Source organism: Planococcus citri, chromosome 2 (genome assembly GCF_950023065.1).
Source record: "Planococcus citri chromosome 2, ihPlaCitr1.1, whole genome shotgun sequence".
In the NCBI taxonomy this organism is placed as follows: Eukaryota; Metazoa; Arthropoda; class Insecta; order Hemiptera; family Pseudococcidae; genus Planococcus; species Planococcus citri.
Genome location: NC_088678.1, coordinates 66,984,459 through 67,006,637, shown reverse-complemented (window position 1 = coordinate 67,006,637; position 22,179 = coordinate 66,984,459). Strand labels below are relative to the sequence as shown.

Sequence of the window (22,179 nt, the reverse complement as noted above, 5' to 3'; positions counted from 1 at the left end):
TCTCAAAACGATGTTAAACCGTTTCCAATCGATCCGGTGGCCAAACATAGGGTACAATGTACACATTAAAATTCAGCTCTCGAGGTCAATTTGTTGAAATTTCATCCTTCAGGTGGCCACATTGGGGCACATTTAACTTGCCACATTTGGGCACTTTGCCTTATGAAATTTTTCAAAATTTTGCAAAGATGGGAAACAAATTAAAAAATATAGTGTAAGTAATTGGTAAAAAAAATCGGGAAATTTAAATGAAAAGCAGCACGTGCAGGACTTTTGGACATCTTGTAACATATCAGTGATTAAATTTCATTCTTCTCAAGTCGAAATAAGACGAGGTGCCTAAAAAGCAGGAGTTTTGGAAACACACTTCTTCAAATATTTCCATTTTCAATGATTCGTATGAAGGGCGGAGCATCAACAATTTTTCAGATCAAAATTTTTCAAGTTTCAAGAAAAACAGAAATATGAAATTTTCAAGATAAAGTAATAAAAAGTACCTACTTATTTTTTAGTAGTTTTGACCAAAAAAACATGGCGAGGTATAGCAGGACATCAATTGGCATACACTATAGTCCTAAGAAGGACCGTTGGACACCTTGTGAGACATAAACTCCCCTAAAAAAAAGTATAGGCATAGGTTCATGAACCATACCCATCAAGTATAATTTTTAAAAAAAAAAGTAAAATACAATATTCAAGATTACTTTTTGCTTAAAAATGTATGTACCAGTTCATCTAATTTCATTACAGTTGGCTCAAAAATTACATACATTTTCCAATACCTAAAAAATATTTAGCACATGCTTTTTCAATTTCGGGGTAAACTTTAGCGATAAAAAATAATCACAACCATGAATGGTGTATAATTAGATACCTAATCGAATCGTGATGGCGTCTCAACTCTTTTCTCGGTTATCTGTATACGATAAAAAAAAAATTGAAAACAAAACAACGAAAAAGGGGATAAATTCAGACATTTTCAATGATTCAGTTACTACGAATCCAAATCGAAATATTATGCATTTATATGATAAAATTCTGTTTTAAGAAAAACCCCTGAATGATTCGTACAGATAGTACCTAAAAATATTGAATCCTATCGAATCAATGTTAAAACTACCAACACAACTTTTCCTAGCTTCAAAAAATTCTACATCTACTTAGATTTTAAAATTTTATTAGTTTACCTATGCATCAAACATCAAAGGATGATAATTATAAACGCGGTGCAATTAGTATATACGAAAACATGTGATATTTTAAAATTAGGTACGTGAACCTACTTTCAACAAAGTATCAAGTATATGTAAACAGATAAGATAACTTTTATCGATCAAAAGAAAAATCAAACTTATAACCGAATAACATGCCAAATAAAGTGCACTTTTCAGCTGACGAATTGGCGGATTTTCTTCAAACATTTTCGCTTAATTAAAGGATATGTTTTCTTATCTCTTCGGTCTGTCGTGACATTTTTGACGTAAATGATTAAAATGCTCGAAAATTTCAATATTACGATGTTTTTCATTACATTGTATTTTACAATTATTGTTTGCGATAGGCTGCCTATTTATTTTAGGATTTCTATTTCTTGATCGCTATATTGAAAAACTAATTGGAATTTGTGAACTTGGCTTTCGACGTGATATCACACTCGACAACAATACGAGTATCAGGGTCAATGGTAACAGAACGCGAAATCGTTTCTTATCAGTAGGGAATGCCCACAATGGGAAAGGAGGGCAGAGATGTAGGCAACGTAGAATATCATGTACTAAAAACATAAGATGAGGTAGTGAAATTTTCTTCATCAGGCCATACACCTCGTTCTAACTATAAATTACAGATTGAACAATTTTACAAGAATTTTCTCAGTGATCTAATTATTTTTTTCCGAAAAAATCGGATATCTCAGAAACACTGCACATGCGCATAAATATATAATACTCACATCAGATCTAGATGAGATCTCGCCCTATCCACGTACTTCTAGTTACATGCAGGTTTGCAGGTGCAAGCCGCGAATACCACGAATTAAAGTTATCGAAGGAAAAATAAGCCATAAATATTAATGTAGCCGAACGAATTACGTATTTACATTATTATTGGCAAAAAAATCTAAGCAATGTGAAGATGGTTTGATATTAGGGTAATAATTTTGGCTCAAGCACTTGATACCCAGTGGTGCCAATGGTCTCACAGGTATTTAAGATAGTTTACTTCTGATATGAAAAATTTGCGAAAAAATTTCAAACATCCAATTACTTATAAGTTATAACGCTTATACTAGAACGAGCAGACCGCCAAATTACGTAGGTACCTATGATAAAGCTCATTAAAAATTAAATAGTTAGCATTGCACTAAACGTATCTAGGTACTTTGAAAGGTCATAGTTGAATTCATAATATTTTAAATTGCTGACGAAAAATGAGAAAAAATTCTACACTTTTCGTAGTTGTGGTCGAATCTGCTCGCAGACATTTGAAGACTTCGAGACATTCATCACGAATTTACAAATACTTCAGAAAACACACGGAAGATCTCAGACAATCGAAACCTAAATCTTTTCTCGACCCATTAAGGGGTCAAGAAGCCAAATCGGTCTATCGTTTTGAAGGTTAAGTAGGTACTAACTGATAGGTACCTAATCCAAAAGTTACTTATTCGACCACCCATTAGCGACTACAAATTGCGTAAGAACAACCGATTTACCGTTTCGTTCTATTTTAGCCGTACATCAATTTCAATAAATTAACTTTTAAACTTTTTGATAATTTAAACGATTAAATTTGCGACGAAACACTGATTAGCGATATAGAGAACATGGAAATAATCAATTTAGGTAGATATATTAATCTACTATGTAGTATACTCGTACATATGTACTAACACGCCGGCCCAATAGCGTTATCAAGTAGGTATACGTCCTCATTCGTACTTCCTCGTGAGTTCAATTTTATTAAAATCGAATCTCTTCAGATGATCGTATGCTTAAAACAGACAATGATAACAATGCGAAGCGTTTATTGTGAAATCGATCTTTCAAATGAACACGTGGAATAAAAATACTAAAATATACAGCGATAAATTCAATCACGATTATAGTATAAACGTTGGGGTGGGTCGCAAAAGAAAAGTTGGCGGATTTCGATCAAATTCAACAGAGACCTTCATTTTTGGTTGAAAATTACTCAGAAAAAATTTCAGCTCCAGAGGGGCTCCTGGAAGAGAGGTATGGACCTTCAAAGAGAAAGCATTTTCGAAAAAATCGCAATTAGTTTTCTACTCTCTACACAACCTGTTTTGGGAAAAATAGCCCAGTCCCAAATAAAAATAACTATTCGAGATTCTGCATCAATCTTTGCTATTGCCCTCAAATTCAAGACCACTTTTAGGGTTCTCCTGAGCGATTGAAAATTTGCAAATCACTGATTTTTGAATAAATTAGTGCTCTGAAAATTTTTTCCTCGCAAATATCTCTCATTATTTATGCCAAAATACTCGCATGTGATGAATGATATCATTCCTGAAACTGAGGAATTATTTTTGAACGCAGTGATTCCAATTTTTTGGTCATTAGTGCTGATTTCAAAAAATCAAAAAAATATCGAAAAGTTTTTGGTCATTAAATGACCAAAAACTTTTCGATATATTCGATTTTTCGAAATTAGCAATAATGGTCGAAAAATTTGGATCATTGTACTCCAAAATATTTATCCATTTTCAGAAATGATATCTTCCAACATTTTGGCAAAATTTATGTGAAATATTCGCGAAGAAAAAATTTTCAAAACACGAATTTAACCAAACAATATAAGCTATTAGAAAATTTCCAACCGCTCAAAAGAATCCAAAAAGTGGTCTTGGATTTATAGCATAGATTGATGCAGAATCTCAAATATGTACATTGTACAAATATGTACTTTCATTTGGTACAGGGTCATTTTTCCGAAAATCAATTGGGTAGCGACAGGAGCAAAAAACTACGATTTTTTCGAAAAAAACCTCTTCGAATAATAAAATCGAAACCTCCCCCCCCCTCCTCCTCCCACAACATAGGAAATGATTGAATTTATCGACATGATTTTAGATTATTCCCTGTAACGGTAATTAAAGACAATTAAAATAACTTCGTGAAGCGTATATAACATCGATTAAATAAAAATAATCACATTTTAGTGTCTGTATCCAAATTATAATAGCGTAATCGATGAACAGATAAATTGTTACCCGTTACGTAGGTAGGTATACATCAATGACTATTAGGAAAACAAGACTCAAAAAATGCGAACACCTCAGCCATTTACAATGAAAAAAATTATATTTTCTAGAGAATTTTCAGTATTGACACGAAAGAAAATTAACCATTTGTGAAAGATGTAAGTTGAAAAAAAAGATTAAAGCGATAATTACGTACAAGTCGAATGTTCAATGAATTATAATTTTTAGAATCTTTATATACCTACGTCAATATCAAAAAAAATTTACGAATTAAGTAGAAAAAAAAAAAAAAAAAAAAAAAAAGGTATACCTCCGAAGATCAGCTCAGAGGTTTTTACAACATGCGCAGATAAGTCATTCTCAGAAATCGCAAATAAAAAATCACGTTCAAGAGCAATGGTCAAATTAAGTGGAGGGTATTCACTTTCAAATGATATACGTATTTTGCCTTTCCCTCCGAGATTGAACTCCAAAAGTTGCTAATAAACTCATAAAAAGTGAAATTTGGCCAATATCCTCCCCTCCCCTCATTCATAAAAATCAAAATTTTATCAAATTAAGGCACGGAATTGTAATTTGGTTCAAACCCTATTTTTGATTTCCCAAATGTACCTACAGGTCAGACTTTCCAGCCATTATGGAACACACTGTCAATTTGAAAATTTTAATTTTATTCATCTTCTCTCCCCTTTCATCCAACCAAAAAAACCGAGATTCGATAAAATTGAGGGGAAAAGTTGGAATTTTTGACAAAATCTAGAGCCTGCAGACGATTTTTAAATCATCCAATCTTCTAAAAATTGAAATGAAGAAGGTCCACATGAAATTTGGCACACGGAAACCAGAATTGTCATGCATATATGTATTTTACAAAATCAATTTCTGCTGTTTTGGATCGATCCATACTTTTACAAATAAGATTTTGAAAACTTGGAAAAATTAGCTGGAGGCTGAAGAACAACTCAAGACTGAAAGCAATTCATTTAAAAGGTGCAAGTTAGAGTACTCGTATGAACCAAATTTCAGCTCTGCCTCAATTTAATCAGATTTTAAATTCACTAGTAGCTATATTGAAACTAGATAGATCTAAATGTCCAAAAATTTGCCAATACTTCAAGTTGATTGATTAAAATTTCTATTTTTTCAAAATCATTTTCACGAATTATCTCCCAAAATCAGCCATTGAGTCATTTTTTTTCATTCTGAAAGACGCGAGCAAACTACCGAAAAGCATACATTTTTTTAATCAAAGCTTTAGAATTTTTGGAAAAATAGGACAAGGTTTGACATTTTTTCCAATATTTTATTTTATGAAAAGTGGAGGTCGTTAAAAACCTGTTTGATTTTCAACAAGAATTGAAAAAAAAATCAAGTCAATTTCTAAATTCTAAAAAAAGAAGTAAACATTAAAAATTTCAAAAACTGATTGAAAATAGAAAAAAAAAAACATCTTGCGCAGTTCGCAAGATTAACCGACTTTGCTACAAAAATTTACCAATTTACTAAAAATAACCCCAGCAATTTATAACATTTACCTCAGTAATTTACCAGACATTACCTCAAAATTGACCAATTTACCAAAATTTACAAATTCACCAAAATTTACCAATTTACCAATTTACCAAAATTTGCCAAAATTTACCAATTTACCAACCAATTTACTAAAATTCACCAATTTACCAAAATTTGCCAAAATTTACCAATATACCAAAATTTACCACTTTACCAAAATTTACCAATTTACCAAAATTTACCAAAATTTACCAAAATTTACCGATTTACCAAAATTTACCAATTTACCAAAATTTACCAATTTTACAAAATTTACCAATTTACCAACATTTACCAATTTACCAAAATTTACCGATTTACCAAAATTTACCAATTTACCAAAATTTACCAATTTTACAAAATTTACCAATTTACCAACATTTACCAATTTACAAAAATTTACCAATTTACCAAAAATAACTCCAGCAATTTACCAACATTTACCTCAGTAATTTACCAGACATTACCCACTAATTTACCAATTTTCTAATTTACCAAAAATTACCCCAGCAATTTACCAACATTTACTTCAGTAATTTACCAGGCATTTTCTCACTAATTTACCAATTTTTACCGACTTTTTTAATTACCCCAGTAATTTACTGCCAACGGTTTTTACCAATTTACCAAAAATAACCCCAACAATTTACCAACATTTACCGCAGTAATTTACCAGACATTACCCCACTAATTTACCAATTTTTTATTACCCCAGTAAGTTACTTCCAAAGGTTGACACCAATTCAACAAAATAAATTACCCCACTAATTTAACAATACCAGAAATTACCACAGCAATTTACTAAAATTTACCAATTTACCAAAAATTACCCCAGTAATTTACCAACATTTTCAACCAACTTTATTGAAAAACTGAAAATTACCCCAGCAATTTACGAAAATTTACCAATTGGAATACCAATTTACCAAAAATTACGCCATTAATTTACCAAAACAAAAATTACCCAAGCAATTTACCAAAATTTTTGACCAACTTTAATTACTTAGGACTTTTTGAAAATGGAAAAAAACATGACAAAAGTAGAATGGCAAAACATAAGTTCATCAAATTTTTCTTCAGCTCTCGTTTTTCATTGGTAAAAAAAACATTCAGTCAATTTGAACGATCCTAATCCCTTCCAGAAGGGATGGTCTTAAAACACACGATTTCCACTATTTCAAGTCAGATCTTGGATATATTTTGATCGAATGGCGAAAGTTGGAAAATAAGTAAGTGACGACTCTCCCCATACACAAGCACGACCTTTTAAGTAATGATGTACTCAAATTCATACCGAAATCCTCCACTTCCTTTCCAACATCCGTACCATTCCACCAAAAAAATACTCAACATATGAGTTGAGAGCATGAAAATCTTACATTTTCGAGCTCCTCCTGAAAAAAAGTAGATAGATAAAAAATCGATTTTCAGGCAAATTCACGATTTACCCATCTTATTCGGTTGTAATTTCACTTTCGAACTATTTTTCAATTTAATACTACTGGAAACATTGTTAGCAGATCAATTTCGAATGTTAAAGTCTCGTAAATTACCCGAACATGCTGTACTTCGAAAACACATTCTTCACACGTGATTCTCAAACGGTTTCCCCACCCTTCCAATAAAAGTTAAAGGCGAACAAGCAACGAGGAATTCATTAGCGTTTTTGCAATAACAGTGAACTTCAGCTGCATGAATGACTCGAACATGCTTTTGGAAACAAATTGTCCTCGAATAAATGCACATCTAGCTCGTTCCAAGCATTTTACGAGTACTTTATTAATAACGGCCGAACTGTGCAACATATTTGTAGATGAGAAACATCGAAAATATTTCAATCCAAGTTCATTGTCGTGGCACACGACGCTCGTAAATTTCTTTCATAAATTATTTCAAGAGTATTACCAATACATGCCAATATAAACATTACTAAAAAAAAAAAGTGACTACCTAATTCTCGAAAATTTTAAATTAATCAGCGAAATTTTTAGTCAAGTATCAGTTCATTTTATTTGCCAATTATGCGCTATGGCTGCGTTGTATTACGGTCTACATTACGTATAATACAGCACAACGAAATAACCGAATACTTTTCATTTCTAAACTTTGTATGCGCGAATAATGTGATAGTCAATTATCATGTAAGAAGCTAGTACCTAGCCGAGTGGGAAATACGTAAGCTCGCTAACATGTGTTTTTCAAAGTGTGGCTCGTTCGGCGTCGATGAAATTTTTTTTAGGCGTGATTTAAAATTTCTGCGCTAATAGTTTTTCGCGTGAAACCGTAAAATATTAAATTTTGATAACCGATATCGAGAAAGTAATTAACGCATAATGTACAAAAATGTGATCGTTTCGATTGAAAAATTATTATCTTAAATGAGTTATTTTCCAAGTTGCGGTCAGAATTGGTTGTTTTCGGTGATGTTCTTCGGTGCTTCGGTATGCATTTTTGCATTAATTATATCAGGTATGTACATAATTGAATCAATGATAATTTAAATTATTCGCATTCTTATATAAAAATAGTTTCTGTGTTTTGAAAGAAAAAACGACAACTAGTTTAGAATTTTGTTACTTTCGAGACCTGAAACGTGGAGAAAGAACGCCATGTGGCAAAATCGTGTATGATAAAAATCTCTTAATTGTAGGTAATACAAGATTTTTTCAATTTTTTTGGAAAGATGTTTTTTTTATTTTTTCCTCTTCGAAAGTAATCAAAGAAAAAAAATAGCCAGGTTTTCATGAAAAATGATTTTCGCATAAGTACTTGTTCAAAATCCCAACACCAAAATGGCGAATCGGAAAAATCAATTTTGAATAAAAAATGTGTAGTCTTCTTTTACTTTTCCATCACACTCTGATTGCATTATTACCGGATACGACTAATAAGCGTTCATTAATCCTAGTTTAATACATATATCACCGAGAAAAACGTATCGCACATTTGATGAGATTTTAGATGTAATCTGAAAATTTAACGAATTTTACTATAAATGCTTGTCCCCTATACGTTACTAATAAATTTAGTAGATTTTCAAAGTAAATTCAATGATTAACTTCTAAAAAAAAAATCAAAAAATTTTACCAAATGAACCCGACTATTGTTGAAATTGAATAAGTCAGAGACAATAAATAATGAGATATTGAGATAAGTATCTATCCTTGAAATGTCATCAAGTCTATACCACCTTCAATTTCAGAAATATACCTATGGACCATTTTATAAGAGAACCTTCTAACCAGAATCAATAGTCAGAATTTTTTTTTTTTTTGTTGAAAATTCATACCTATATCCTTGTTTACTATTTTTTAGTTAATCAACTGCATCATTACTTTGAATATGCCAAAATTATTCAACAAAATACCGACTCAGGTGAAATTTAATGCTTATTTTTCATGTTGATTTTCAAACCAGGATTCTCATTCCGTCAATCCAAATCGCTGACAGTGCAAGATGATCGAAACACAGGTACTCCGCAAAGCCTGAAACTATCCAGCCACATCGAACGAAACTGCGATGGAAATCCGAGTGATAATAAGCAGGAGGCAGGAGAAAAACAAGATATCGTATCCATCCGTCACCCCTTCGAACGAAAATGCAGTTCAAATTCGACTACTAATAAACCGAATGCAGGATATTGGAAAAATTTCAACATACGTGTTGACTTAGTCTTCAATCAAACATACCAGTTTTTAAGCTACCTAAATGATGCAGAAAATAACACGCCAGGAGAAAAAATTCAGATTGGAGATAAGAACATCTTGTTTGAGAAGCTGCCTAAAAGCTCGCTAAATTTCTCCAGGATCAGAGGCAATTTCGAAGACGGATTATTTCAGGTAAATAATAACAAAAATTATTGTTTCATTTTCTTCGTTATGCATACAAAATTCAGTCCTAATACCAATCGAAACGTTTCAGAAATTTAGGTAAAACCTAACACAGTCGAGTAACTCGTTCGTAAAAAATTTTGTTCAAAAAATAATGCAAGAAAGATCATCAGATCAATTTTATGATTCAATTGCCTGAACAGGAGCCATGAGGAAGTCTTTATAATAAAAATCTGCAAAAGTGGTAAATTATTTCTCACTGGCTTGAATTTTACAGAATGAATTCATTCGTCGAGCAGAATGATCTATTCTGAATCGCAATATCTACTTGATTAAGTCGCCGGAAGCTACAATTTGATAATTTGCGATAAATATTTCGTTTTTTGGGACTAATTAAGGGCATACGAACTATAGTATTGATAAAACCTATCAATTTGCTTTATCGAAAATTTTGCTGTACCGTCGTGTGTAGGTATACAATTTACTCGCCTCAGAAGGATTTCTTGCAAATAAGACAATTTTTACTCCTCTGCTCCTTTCTTTCAATTCATTTTGTTTTTTCACTCTGCAAACACATTTCGATAAGATCAAATCCATTTGGACAAACTGTGGCCTTATCAACTGAAATTCTCATAAATTTTCATGCTCAAGTTTTTTGTTGATAAGGCTCCAACCTCTCCAAATGAACTATGCTCTTAAGGAGACCAAGAGAGGGAAAAAATTTTCAAATTTGGAAAAAAGGCTTGAAATTGTGTTTTTTTTACGAGATAGAGTTGAACTTAAATTGGTCCAGAAGTTTTTTTTTATTTTTTTTATTTTTTGGATAGAAACTTCATGACTTTAAAAACGACTCCAAAATATTAATTCGAGGTATTCCTCTCCAGATATATTATTTTTTACAGCAGAAAGCTCGTAAATACATATATCACATTACCTGTAATGCTGATAAATTTAGAATAAAATTACATTCACGTTCTGTTAGTCTACATTGTTACGCGAGCAACTCTGCATCTACCTACAATCGTTGTCAGCAAGTTGTTTTTTTTGCTTGACGCGGGCAGTTCGACCGGACTGCCTGATTAGATAATTTTTCGTTTAACACAGCTTGCAGATTACAAAGTACAATTTTCTGTACTTCCGTTTTGAAGCTGATTAGATAGAAGATTTTTAGTCAATTAAGATACATTCATTCATCTAATACATTATTACTATTTTACAGGTGGACCTACGTCTAAACAGTGGATGGGAATTTTACGTCAACATAGAACCTAATCGATGCAGATTAATCAAAGTCGGATTTATCCCGAAGAACGTTACGATTTCTCTGACCAAGAAATTGATCGAAGATTCGTTGAACCCATTCGAAGATCCGATGTATAAAAGTTTCGATGTAAGTCTAAGCATTTAAGTTCTATGACTATCTCTAGTGCCATAAAAAGGGTCTAAAAACAAGCAATAAGTACATAATGTGTATTGGTACCTACAACAAAATGTCTAAAAAATTTTCTCTTTTGCTCATTTTTTGAACACTATGGATGGACCGATTTTTTTCGGTCGTTTGATGACTTTAATTCTATCCCACACGCCTCGTGCTGGGTCCCAGAGGAAACCGAAAGCGGGAATATTTTGGAAATACGAGTACTAGTTAAATGAAGTATCAATATGGATATTCTGACTACTTACATTCACTTTATGAAGTCAACTTTCCCTATTTGCTCAAACTGATCCTCTGGGTAATGTGGGGAAGGGACAAGTTCACAAAATTTCCGAGTGAGGCATCAAATAATAACAAAATGCCAATTTTTTCGCTTTTCACTTCTAAAAAATAATTATTAGAAAAAAATAAAAAATTTCAGAAGGTTTTTCAAAAATCGTAAGGATTATTCAAAGAACAAAGTTTCAAAAGCCACTGAAAAGTGAAATTTTGAGCGATTTTTGAAATTTCAAATAAAAGATAAAAAAATTTCAAGTTGAAATCTCTCCAATTTAAAAAAAAAAAATGAAAAAAATGAAAAAAATTGACATTTTGAAAGAAACTGAATAATAAATTTTAAAGTTTGATTCGAAAAATGTGAAAAAGTAGTATACTTATTCAACAAGAAATTTTTTCAAATTTTTCAATGTTTGGGAAGGAAAGGCAGGAAATGTCAAAATTTAATCAAAGTCAAAATTTTTCATTCTCAAATAAATTAAAAAAAAATAAAATAAAAATTCTGGAAGAAAAAAATCAATAGAAAATTGAAGTTTGACAGATAAAAATGGAGAAAGAATGATTTTCAGCAGGCAATTTTTTCGAATGTTTCAACTTTTGGGAGGAGGGGAGGGGGAATAAAATGTCAAACAGCAGGATATTTTGGTAATTTTGGTAAAAAAAAAACACACACAGACACACAAAGACAGCCAATAACAGAACCAAACACCCTGAAAATTATTTTCCTTGATTTTTCTCGAATTTTAAGACCAATTTTTACAATTTTCCGGACCATTCAAAATGGGAAATCCATAATCGTGGGGAGGGTAATTTGCCCCTTAAGAATCAGTTTTCAGTCATTTCAGTACATTTTATCATTGAATTGGCTACATAAAAAACGATCATCAGAGAAACACTGATCTCACAAGGACCCTCTGCGTCGTCCTAACATTTTTAAAAGCCATGAAAATTCATCCAATCAGATGAACAATTGAGATAAGTAATCTGAGGACAGTAGGAGTAGGACCATAAAAGACCAACATTTAGTTGAGCGGGAGGGATTGAAAATCGCCAGTTTCGGGAAATTAGACGTGATAAACTTTTTTTTTGGCACTCTTTGGCAAGAAAAAAATTTAAAACTTATATTTCGTTTTTTCGTGTTTTTTTTGTCATAAAGAACGAAAACAGCACCATTTTCCTACGGATAAATATTCAATTCTAATTCGTAACTATTTCATTTTTCCAGTACGACATAAGAATTGAGGGCGAGGATGCAAGTGATGACGAACCACCAATCGATACCTGGAAAAAAAAATTCAAACAACGTTTGAAGACGATAATCTCGGAGAAAGTATCGAAGCATACCCAGCATGAACTATTGAAATTTTACCAGAAAGAATATCAGGCACTAGAATGTAGCATAGTAAAATTGATGCCTCTACGAGCAATGGCAGCCAAGCAAAAAAGACACATCATGAGAAATTTTTCTGAAATCGAAGTAAATTCAGTCAAGTGGAAACTGCAAGAGGTAAAAATCTCAAAATGGCCGGATTTGAGATCAACAGAAATCGTTTACCTTGAAAATGGTATCGTCGGACTGCGTTTAAAGATGACAAACACGACCGTATATGTCACAACAAACTCCCCCGAACAATACAATGACGTTGAAATTCAAATAGACGAAGTATTCGTAACATTAACCAGAAATGGAAACGTAACAAAAAAATCGGAAATTCGTTTCGAAGGATTCGCAGTTATTAATAAAGATCAAATTGGAAACATCGACGAAATAAAGAACGCTTTGGAAAAATCAATGGAATCTTGTTTGGATGAGACGGGGAATTGTTTTAAAAACTTGCAAAGGAGTCCTTAATAGGTTCAACTTTCACCCAAAATAATCTGAAAAGTTCGCTCACCTGCGCTAATTTCCGTGTTCGTTGAAGACGACAGTGATTCCTCATTAGCACTCGAACCGTTGACTCGAATTCGCATTCTAATCGCGCGATCACAGTAACACTACAATCGACTGCAAGATCACTACCACATTTTCGTCATTCGATTCACCACCTGAAAAACGAAGAAAAAAAATAACCGTGTAAATACGACGATCGGAGCAATTAAGCAGAATTAAGGTAGCCTATACCTAATCCCTTTTAAGGAAAAGAAACCGCATGCTAAGTAAGCAACTTCTACGCGTCAAATCTCTATGTCTGGGTACAAAACAACAAATCGTGGGTATACGAAGAACGATTTATATGGTATTTAAATAAGGTTATTGTACTGAGAATTTAATCGTTGGTATGTCGGATTCTCATGAAATGTGTTTTTTTCTTCTACTTGTTCATTTTATAATGTACATTGTACAGTAGGTATAAGTACACTTGCACTATGTGCCATTGGCCACGAGAAATTCTTCTACGAGTAATGTGCACCTAAAAAGTCGACTAATTCTTACAACAGTAAATCGTTGAAACGTTCGGGTTGTTTTGTGTCTAAGGTCTTGATGATGCGCAGTATAAAATTCTCAAACAATTATGAAATCAAGTGACTGATAAAATAATTTTTTTTTAAACGTAATTTTACCCCAAACCAGTCGATTATTGCAAAGCCTTATCGAAATGAAATAAAATGGAAGTGCGTTGTTTGTAGTCAATGGAAATTCGACTATCACCTTTGAAACGTTAAAAAAATTGAGTGCTACCCCCCCTCCCCAAAATTGTATCGATTTTATGAAATTATTACCTAGTTCATGTAAAGTAAGGGGGAAAATGTTGAAATAAATTAAAAGAAATATGCCGGGAAAATCCTAATTTTGGATGAAAACTTAAGCAGTATTGTGGGTAAAAAAAAAAGTACTCGTATTTGCAAAAGAATCTCTCAGTCACTCAGTCACCAATTTTGTTAATTTTTTTACCAGCGCATAAGCAGGTACCCATGTGGTAGCTTCCAAGAAATGTAAGTTATCTTAAGAGAAGTATGGGAGTCGTCTGCAGCTCAAAACGCTTCGGTATTATGGAATATGACTTGACAAAAAGATTTACAGAGTTGTAGCTGCCCATAAGCCCAACATTTTTTTATTTTTATTTATTTAATTATTTTTTTTTGAAAAATTTGGGTCTGAAAATATCTATCATAACTGAGTCGTTGAATGTGACTGTACATAATTCAAAAATGTGTTTCATCAGGATAATATAATAACTCATCATTTGTGTTAATACTCGACTAGAACAAAAAAAATCGGTTCACATTTTTTAACTCTTTATTGTCGTGAAATATTACAAGCGTATAGAACGCCGAACGGTTATACACTAACTGTGCCCGAGGCAGATGAAGAATAACTCGCCTATGGCGATTCGAATGCTGGGCCCTGGTTGGTCCAGCTGCTAGAGGACATTTTTCTCCGCTTCTGGAGAAGTATGAGTCACTGACGGCGCAGCTGCGTCGTCGTCGTCGTGACCATTAACAATCCCGCCGCCGTCGACGTCGGTGTCTGTAGCGGCGTCGAAATTCGCTTCATCGGCATCTACGAGAGGTATGAGTTTTACCACGGGGCGGTGGTAGGTAGTTCCACCGCGAGTGAATACGTCGACCGAGCGCACGATGCCATCTGCGCCGGGATAAACCTTGACGATACGAGCCAGTGGCCAGGTAAGCGGGGTCGTTGTTTCCTTTAGAAGGACGACGTCGCCGACGTTGTATGAGCGTGTTGGGTTCGTCCACTTGACTCGTTTCTGAAGCGATTGCAGATATTCGGCAGACCAACGGTGCCAAAACGAATTACGAAGGTGCGTGAGTAAATCCCATCTCTGGGAAGGACGAAGATCGGAATCGGTGATGTTGTCTGGTAAGGCGGTTAGTGGACGATAAACGAGGAAGTGACCTGGGGTTAGAACTTCCAGGTCCTGTGACGATGACGAAGTTGGCGTAATTGGGCGAGAATTCATAATCGCCTCAATTTGACATAGTACGGTGCTGAATTCTTCGACGTTCAGCGCCGTCTCACCAATGACTCTATACAGGTGAAACTTCATCACCCTTACTGCGGCTTCCCATAACCCACCCATGTGGGGGGCTGCTGGGGGGTTAAAGGTCCAGTTGATGCGCAGGTCACTGACATACGAATGTATCTGTGGTTCCTTGGCAAGCTTTTGGAATTCCTCGTGGAGTTTGTTGGCAGCTCCAACGAAGTTAGTTCCGTTGTCAGAATAGATATTAGTGGGAATTCCACGACGAGAAACGAAACGCTGCAGCGCAGCTAAGAACGCCTTTGTGGACAGGTCGGATACGCTTTCCAGGTGCACTGCGCGAGTGCAAAAACACACAAAAACTGCCACGTAGGTCTTCAACTCTGTTTGGGAACGGGTGCGTATATCCGAACGACGTTTGAACGGACCCGCATAGTCGATACCAACGTGACTGAAGGGTGCTGAAGGACGAACTCGTGCTGAAGGAAGGTCGGACATGATTGGGGTACGTTGAGCATTTTGACGAAATCTGGCGCATCGAGCGCAAGTACGAATACATTTTTGTATACGAGGCAGAAGAGGGCCAACAATCCAGAAATGACGACGTAGTTGAGTCTCAATGAATTGAGTGCCAGCATGAAAAAATTGATGGTGGCAATTTCGGATCAGTAGTAGCGTAAGACGATGAGAAGCTGGTAAGATGACCGGATGTTGGCGCTCGTAGGGTAGGTCGGCACGTGAGATTCGACCTCCGACTCAAAGTAACTTGTTTTCTAGGAACGGTGAGAGCGATTTCAGTTGACTTTTTCGTGGTAATGGTTGGTTAGCTACAAGTTGAGCTAATTCCTTCGCGTAGGTATCTCGTTGAGCGGCGCGCAGCAATTCCAACTCCGCGCGGGTTAATTCCATCGCCGTAAAATGACCAGACGGAGGGGTTGTTTTACGGACTCGTGCCAGTAGGAAATCTCGAACTCGGAGCATTGATGCGATAATACTTCGAGCACGTACGTATTCGGAACAATGAGTGATTACTCGACTAACGAAGTCTGGTTGCTCAGTCTGGACGGTGTCGACTGAAACAACTACATTAACGGATACACGTGCATCGCTTAATGCACGTTCATCGAACAGAGGAGAGGTAATTGAAGAACCTTCAACGTTTTGAAGGAATTCTGGACCATATTGCCAGAGTTCTGGTCGCTGGAGAAAGGTGGCGAATGAATCACTGCGAGTAGCCAAATCAGCAGGATTTTGATCCCCTGGTACGTGTCGCCACTGGGCTGGCGGAATCAAAGCGGTAATACGTTGTACACGATTTGCCACAAATGGTTTCCAGTGGCCGGCTGGCTTGGCGAGGTACGATATGACGATTGACGAGTCAGTATAAACGAAACACTTCGAGATTGGGTAGTTCAATTCTGTTGTTACTCCCTTCAAAAGCTGCACCAGTAGGTCGGCGGCGCAGAGTTCTAGTTGAGGGATAGTCCGAGGTGATGTCTTTGGCGCAAGACGAGTTTTTGAGACCAATAAACGTGTCACAGTCTTCCCATCGTAGGTACCTTTAATGTAGATACAGGCTGCGTATGCCTGTCGACTAGCGTCTCCAAAACCGTGCAATTCGAAATGTCCCTGTTTGTAGTCACCGGTTCCGAGGTACCGCTCAAACTCGATCGCCGCCGCCGATGCAGCATCCTTTAAGAATCCCTCGAAACGAATTTGAAATTCTGGCTCCACCGCATCATCCCATTGGATCTGCTCGGACCATAATTCCTGTATGAGGAGTTTTCCTCCTATGGTGAGAGGCGCAAGTAGGCCAATCGGATCGAAAATACGCGAGATGCACGAAAGTGCACTACGACGAGTCAATGTATCACCAGTCCAGGCGAGAGTAGCGAGGGAGGGGAAACTGAATGTATCTCGATTTGTATTCCATGCCACACCTAATGTACGGCCGCAATGTAGGTTAAGTGAAGTACTAGACGAACGGTCAGTTGGGTTGAGTAGCGTAGGTTCATTCGATAGCCATTTCGACGCAGAAAATTTCATTCCCGCGGTTCGAACCAACTCGATAAGTTCAGTACGCAGCCTTTGCGCTTCTTCCTTGGTGTCAGCTCCGGAGAGACAATCGTCCATGTAAGTGTTGTTGAGCAGTGCAGCAGACGCAAGAGGAAATTCACTTGCACCATCTTCTGCAATTCGGTTGAGAGTACGGGTGGCCTCAAATGGCGCAGAACTGGTACCATATGTAATGGTATTTAACTCGTAGTCGATAATTTCACCATCAACCAAAAATACGATTCGTTGGAATTTTCGGTCCTTCACAACACGGAGTATTTGACGGTACATCATCTCGATGTCTCCTACAAGGGCGTAACGATGCATACGAAAACGTAGTAAAATAATCTCAAGTTTTGGTTGGACAGTAGGTCCGATGAATAAGCAGTCGTTCAGTGAAACGCCGTTGCTGGATTTCATCGATGCGTCAAAAACTACGCGTATCTTGCCGTTATGATACACGGCATGGTGAGGAATGTAGTATGTTTCTTCACCAGGTGCGGGGGGAGCACATTTGCTCATGTGACCCAAAGCTTCATACTCGCGCATGAATTCGTTGTACTTGTCATCGATTCTAGCACGTTTCAGTCGAGCGATAGCGAGATGACGAGACTCACCCAACGCGACTCCAGGACGTCGAGGTAAGTCCAACACGAAACGACCGGTCTCATCACGCTGATGAGTTTTCACGAAAATTTCCTCACAGGCGACCTCGTCGGCCGTGCGTTGTTCCTTTGGGTGCACGACGTCATCTAGACCCAAAAATGAAGAGATAGCTCGAAGTTCGTTACTAGCAACAGTTACCTTGAGACAACGTAGATTGGTACTGTTTGACGAGGCAGAGTAGGGTCCGGTGGCTAACCACCCAAGGCGAGAAGCGAGAAGTGTCGGTAGTGAAGGTTTTTTCACCATTTCTGGTAAAACGATGTCGTACAGGTAATCTGCGCCAATCAACATATCAATCGATCACGACACGTTGAAGCTGGGATTCGCGAGATTGTACTGCTGAGTAAACGACCAAGATGATGGTATTTCGAAGCTGGTGGCGGGGAGGGGGTCAGTAACGTGGTTGACCACAGTCGCATGTAACATCCTAGAAAAACTTCCATCCCGCGCAGCAATACGAATCGAGGTAGTAGCCACCGCCGCCGATAGGTGACCACCCAGTCCAGAAATCGCAGTAGTCGAGTGCGATAATTTCAAGTTCAAGGTACGAGCTAATTCGGAAGTAATCAACGTAACATGAGACGCACCGTCAAGTAAGGCATGTATTTCACATACCTGCTCATTGGATGACGCATGAACGAGAGCGGTGCTGAGTAGCACATCACGTGCTTGGTTTGCTACAGCAGTGATGATAGATGCGGCTGTCGTTGTAGTAGTTGTGGTGGAGGTTACAGGTGCTGTAGTTGTAGTCTGAGGGGGTGGGGGCGGTGTCCCTTGTAGCGAATTTGTGGTCCGTGGCGGATGAAGTAGAGTATGATGTAATCGGCTACACTCCTTACATCGAATCGATTTACAGTCTTTTGCCCAATGCGAATTTGAAAAACAGTTGACGCAGAGTTTTGCATCACGAACCTTCTGATAACGATCAACTATGCCAAGCGACTTGAATACATCACACATGTAAAGCGGATGCGCTTTATCGCAGCACAAGCAGGGGTGCGGGGTAGGCGGCGCAGTACCAGCAGCCGCGGCACCAGTAGACGAACGAGGACTCACAGTCGAAGTTGTGATAAGAGAGGCCGTGCGGTTACGGGGGGGTTTTGTCGTCGACGCGCTATTGGTCTTGTCACCGGCAAATACAGATGAAATGACGCGTAATCGTTTCTCCAAGAAGTCAGTAAATTCTGAGAAGGTGTCGGCATCTTTCTCAGCTGCTTGCTCGTCGTCTTCTTCGTCTCCATCCACTTCTGCCTCCCCGCGAATGGTCTCCCACATTTCTCTAGTCTTTCGATCGAGTTTCGAACTGATAAGTTGTACCAGTAATTCATTGGAAAAACTGTCCCTCTTTAGGTCCAAATTTTCCAATGCGCGAATGTTAGATGTCGTAACATCAATCAGCTTACGGAGGGAGGAGGCGTCGTTCTCGTTAGTAAGGGGGAGCTGGAATAACTTGCCGAGGTGTAGTCGTAAATTTAAGCGTTTATTTTCATACCTGCGCTTCAATTTACGAAGAGCGAACTGGTAATTAGTCTCGAGTAGTGGTATATGGCTAATACGGTCGGATGCTGGCTGTTTAATACATCCAGTCAAGTATTCAAAGCGCTCAAGGTCGGAAATACTAGGGTGACGAAGCGCGGTCGTAAACCGCTGGAAGAAACTCGGCCACTCTTCTGGTTTATTACCATCAAACGTAGGTAACTCTCGTTTCGGTAGACGCACGTTGCTTTGTTCGATTTTATGGCTTTTACAACTGCCATACTGAGAGCCAGCCTCGGACTGCTCTTCGTTGTTGATTTCTAATCGATCTAGTTCAGCCTCCAGTCCGGAGACAACTTCAAAGTATAAATTTTCGGTGCTTACCGCAACTTGCTCTGTGTCCGCTCCCTCGGACTCATCCTCAACCAGCAGTTCGTTGGTCAAAGCAGTGAACTCCATGTACTTATCTTCCAAACCTTTGATACGTCGTTTGAGCTCCCTAGGCCGCTTGTCCGTCGTTGTGTCTCCCAGCCAGTCCCTATTAATCTCGAACATCCTAATAATATTGTCGCGCAAACGCCGAGTCGCTTCCGGCGTACGTTTTGGCGGTGCCATTACGAAAAGTCACGAAGATACGAAGATACGAACACGAAAACTCGCGAAAACAAACACGAAAGTCGCCAAAACGAACTCGAAAGTCGCGACCGCGAACTCGAAAAGTCACTCACAGTGTGAGAAAACGAAGAAACGAACGCGAAAAGTCACTCACAGTGTGAGAAAACGGAAAAAACGAAACGAAAATCGCGAAAACGCGATCAAATCACGTCGTCGGTCACCAAAATGTTAATACTCGACTAGAACAAAAAAAATCGGTTCACATTTTTTAACTCTTTATTGTCGTGAAATATTACAAGCGTATAGAACGCCGAACGGTTATACACTAACTGTGCCCGAGGCAGATGAAGAATAACTCGCCTATGGCGATTCGAATGCTGGGCCCTGGTTGGTCCAGCTGCTAGAGGACATTTTTCTCCGCTTCTGGAGAAGTATGAGTCACTGACGGCGCAGCTGCGTCGTCGTCGTCGTGACCATTAACAATTTGATTTTTTTTTTATCAATCTGTACAATTTTTAGAGGGTTTAAAAATATTCAAATTCTCGTAGAACTCTCATCTTTTCGTTTAAGAAGCTTCATTTTTTTGGAGGAGGGGGAGTTGAGACTGAGTTACCGAGAGATTACTTTGTAAGCCATCGGTGGCTAGAGGATGACAAGGGTACGAATAACGAATATTCAAACACCACCAAATTATGTACTTATTGCGCAGTCGATTGAGCGAGAATGCCCATTTTTTTGTAAATTCACTTGTATTAATTAATGCCTACCTATTTATTTTTACGTTCATAGTTCCTGTAGATTTTTTCATTTTTATTTTTTTAGTATCCAAAATTTCATAAGAATATAATCTATTTTATCATTGCGTAAATGAAATTAAGTATACGTAAGGTTGTGCCAATGTATCCCTTTGTATTTTTTCCCTGATGTGTTACACACATTAGGTTTACATTCCCCTCATCAAATCTAGCGCCAATATTTTAGAATTTCATTTTCCAAAAACTTAATGCGAATATGTACATACTATAATCGTCTAAAGCTCTAAACCATAAACTTCTAGTTTTTATACCAAAGTACTATTAGTTTCTGTTCTGTAATCAATCATATTTTTCTATTAGTCATTTTAATATTACAAAACTAATACGTAATAACTAATCTCCGCGAATTTTATTTGATTATAATTATTATTTGTTTTCTGTTATTTTTTGACTATTTTGTATACTTACATAATTTTGCACCAAGTATTTTATTGAAAGAGCTTCATAAAAGACATTTGTTTTAGTTATTTTCGAATGAATTGATTCTTTTTATTGAAAATATTTGCAGAATTTTCTTTCAAGAGACACTTTCAGTCTGATTTGGAAACAAAAATCATTTTTGAATAAAAATTATAACATGAGAATTGAGTATATTGACTCCAAGGTAAATCGAAAAAAAAAAAAAACATGGCCTGAATATCGACGAAAAATGGCGAGGAAGTTTATTTTGAGAAGGAAACAATCCAGAAAAACTTTGAACTTTCGAGCTGAAGCTACAGGGAACCGTACAAAGGATCCTCATTCCTCAGACTAGAATCATTTTTGAATGAACGACGAGATGCCACCGAGAGTTACCATGCATTGATTTCATTATAAACAGATTGTGATAATTACCAGCACAATTTCTCATCTATACTTTATGGCTCTTTCCAACCCGAAATGCTCCATTTTGGAAAAATCAACATCAAGTTGTTGAAATTCACTTCATTGGTTTGAATTTTTTCGGTAAGAAAAGACATAATTTACAAAAATTATAAAAATCCTCCTTCGTCAAAAAAAAATCAAATTACAAACGGAAACCCCAAAATGAAATGATGTCAGCACGACATGAAGCCAATCCTTCAATTTCAGATTCAAAACAAGATCTTGGTACCCAGCTATATACAGCCTACGTCGTCCAACACGAAACACTGCAATCGAATCCCCTTCGCATTAACAAGCTCGAAAAACTTGTGTAGAAAAACGATATTTAAATTTTGATGAACCGAAAAATTATACGAAAAAAATGTCAACTCCGCAGGTAGGTAGGTACTCTAAGTAGGTATTAGGTAAGTTGAATAATCGAATAAATAAA

General features: G+C 36.7%; 1 protein-coding gene and 1 long non-coding RNA gene across 2 annotated transcripts in view; one reads left to right on the top strand and one right to left on the bottom strand.

Moving 5' to 3' along the window:
* The first annotated feature begins 7,842 nt into the window (after positions 1-7,842).
* On the top strand, positions 7,843-13,770 carry LOC135837260 (uncharacterized). Its single transcript, XM_065352473.1, has 4 exons — positions 7,843-8,242; positions 9,191-9,612; positions 10,823-10,993; positions 12,540-13,770. Exons 1-4 carry the CDS (start codon positions 8,152-8,154, stop codon positions 13,164-13,166), a joined length of 1,311 nt encoding a protein of 436 aa, XP_065208545.1. The 5' UTR covers positions 7,843-8,151; the 3' UTR covers positions 13,167-13,770.
* Positions 12,791-22,179, bottom strand: part of LOC135837261 (uncharacterized) — a 44,231-nt gene continuing 34,842 nt past the window's right edge. Inside the window, exon 2 of the long non-coding RNA XR_010557159.1 lies at positions 12,791-13,360. This is a non-coding gene — a long non-coding RNA (uncharacterized LOC135837261). The remainder of the gene's footprint in view (positions 13,361-22,179) is intronic.